General features: G+C 44.6%; 1 protein-coding gene across 1 annotated transcript; it reads right to left on the bottom strand.

Moving 5' to 3' along the window:
- Positions 1 to 390: 390 nt before the first annotated feature.
- Positions 391 to 1,031, bottom strand: LOC106563365 (pro-MCH 2). The gene has a single exon (XM_014128867.2). It carries the CDS (start codon positions 951 to 953, stop codon positions 555 to 557), a length of 399 nt encoding a protein of 132 aa, XP_013984342.1. The 5' UTR covers positions 954 to 1,031; the 3' UTR covers positions 391 to 554.
- Positions 1,032 to 1,352: the final 321 nt, after the last annotated feature.

Here is a 1,352-nt window from a genome sequence, read left to right on the forward strand (position 1 = left end):
AACAGCAATAAATACACTTCCCTTTTTTATCTGAAAGCTGGACAGAATCCACTCAGAAGCTGAACAAACAGAATAGGAGTTCAGCGTATTAATGCTGATATCATACTGGTTTGTTAGAAACACCATTTTATTCCCTGAATGATGCAAGTCTCTTGTGTAGTTTATAGGCTTACTTCCCACTTACTTCCCACTCCAGAGTGATGTAAACGTTACAGACCAAATAACAAAAGGCTGTTGTAAATGTTATACTGTGGTTAATTCCAGAATGGTAATATTTTAAAAGCCTCATAGGACAAGTCCTATTGTGTTTCATTGGCTGTCACAACCTTATTACGACTGATAAAGGCAGCTAAATAATAACATGCAGTCAAACATACACAAGACGTCAAATTCAGTGTTCTGTCTTTTTAATGACCGATATCAATTTGTCTAAATACATTAATACATACTCGAAAGATCATATCATACAACTCAAGATGAGGCAGGACAAGATGCAGCATAGTAGATCTGGCTGGCAGATGAATGACGAGATGGGACGAGCTCATTGGTCACATCTACACCTCCCAGCAAGGCCGGTACACCCTTCCCACCATGCACCTCATGGTGTCCCTCCTGACAATGGAGATGCTGGGGCTCAGGTCCTGGTCGGCCTCTTTGCGGTCCAGGGTCAGGGCTCTGTCAAGCCCTGCAGCTGCAGCTTTCAGCTTGTAGAGAGGAAGTCCTCTGTTCAGGTTCTTCCACAGGCCTGAGTCTGCCAACACGATGATCTTGGAGCTCCCGCTTCTGACTGAATCCGGTTTTTTTTCGGCCACCTCTTCGTTCAGTAGGGAGTCTAGAGTATCTTGCTCCAAGGCTGTGTCCTCCATCTTGCCCATGGGGATCGCCATGGATGGTGTGTAGCACTCCAAGGAAAGTGCCAAGGCAAAGATGACGGAAAGGACCGAGTCTCTCATCTTGGAGAATGAGGATCTTCGTAGAGGTTGATGTTGCAGGGCGACGTGATCTCAAGCTCGTTCAGGCTGTTCTGACTCTGAGATGTCCGTCTTCCTCTTTTATACCGTTTGGACCTCCAGGATTAGCCACGTTGGACATTTTTTAAATCACTGCTGTTCCTCTTGTTGTGGGTCAGGATATTAAACAAAGGTATGAAGACATGGTTGATGAGATCCTTAACAGTGCTGAAGTGTTTTGTCTGGTGGAGAGTTAATTAAGCTTCTCTGTGGCTGGTCTTTCTAAAGTCTGTTCGAATGAAACAGTGGGAAGACGTAATTCCAAAAACCTTGCCCTTTAAAAGAACTAGACTGGATTACCCACCCGTTGACTACCTTGTGGTTAAGGCCACTTAATGATAC

This window comes from Salmo salar, chromosome ssa11, assembly GCF_905237065.1.
Source record: "Salmo salar chromosome ssa11, Ssal_v3.1, whole genome shotgun sequence".
Lineage (NCBI taxonomy): Eukaryota > Metazoa > Chordata > Actinopteri > Salmoniformes > Salmonidae > Salmo > Salmo salar.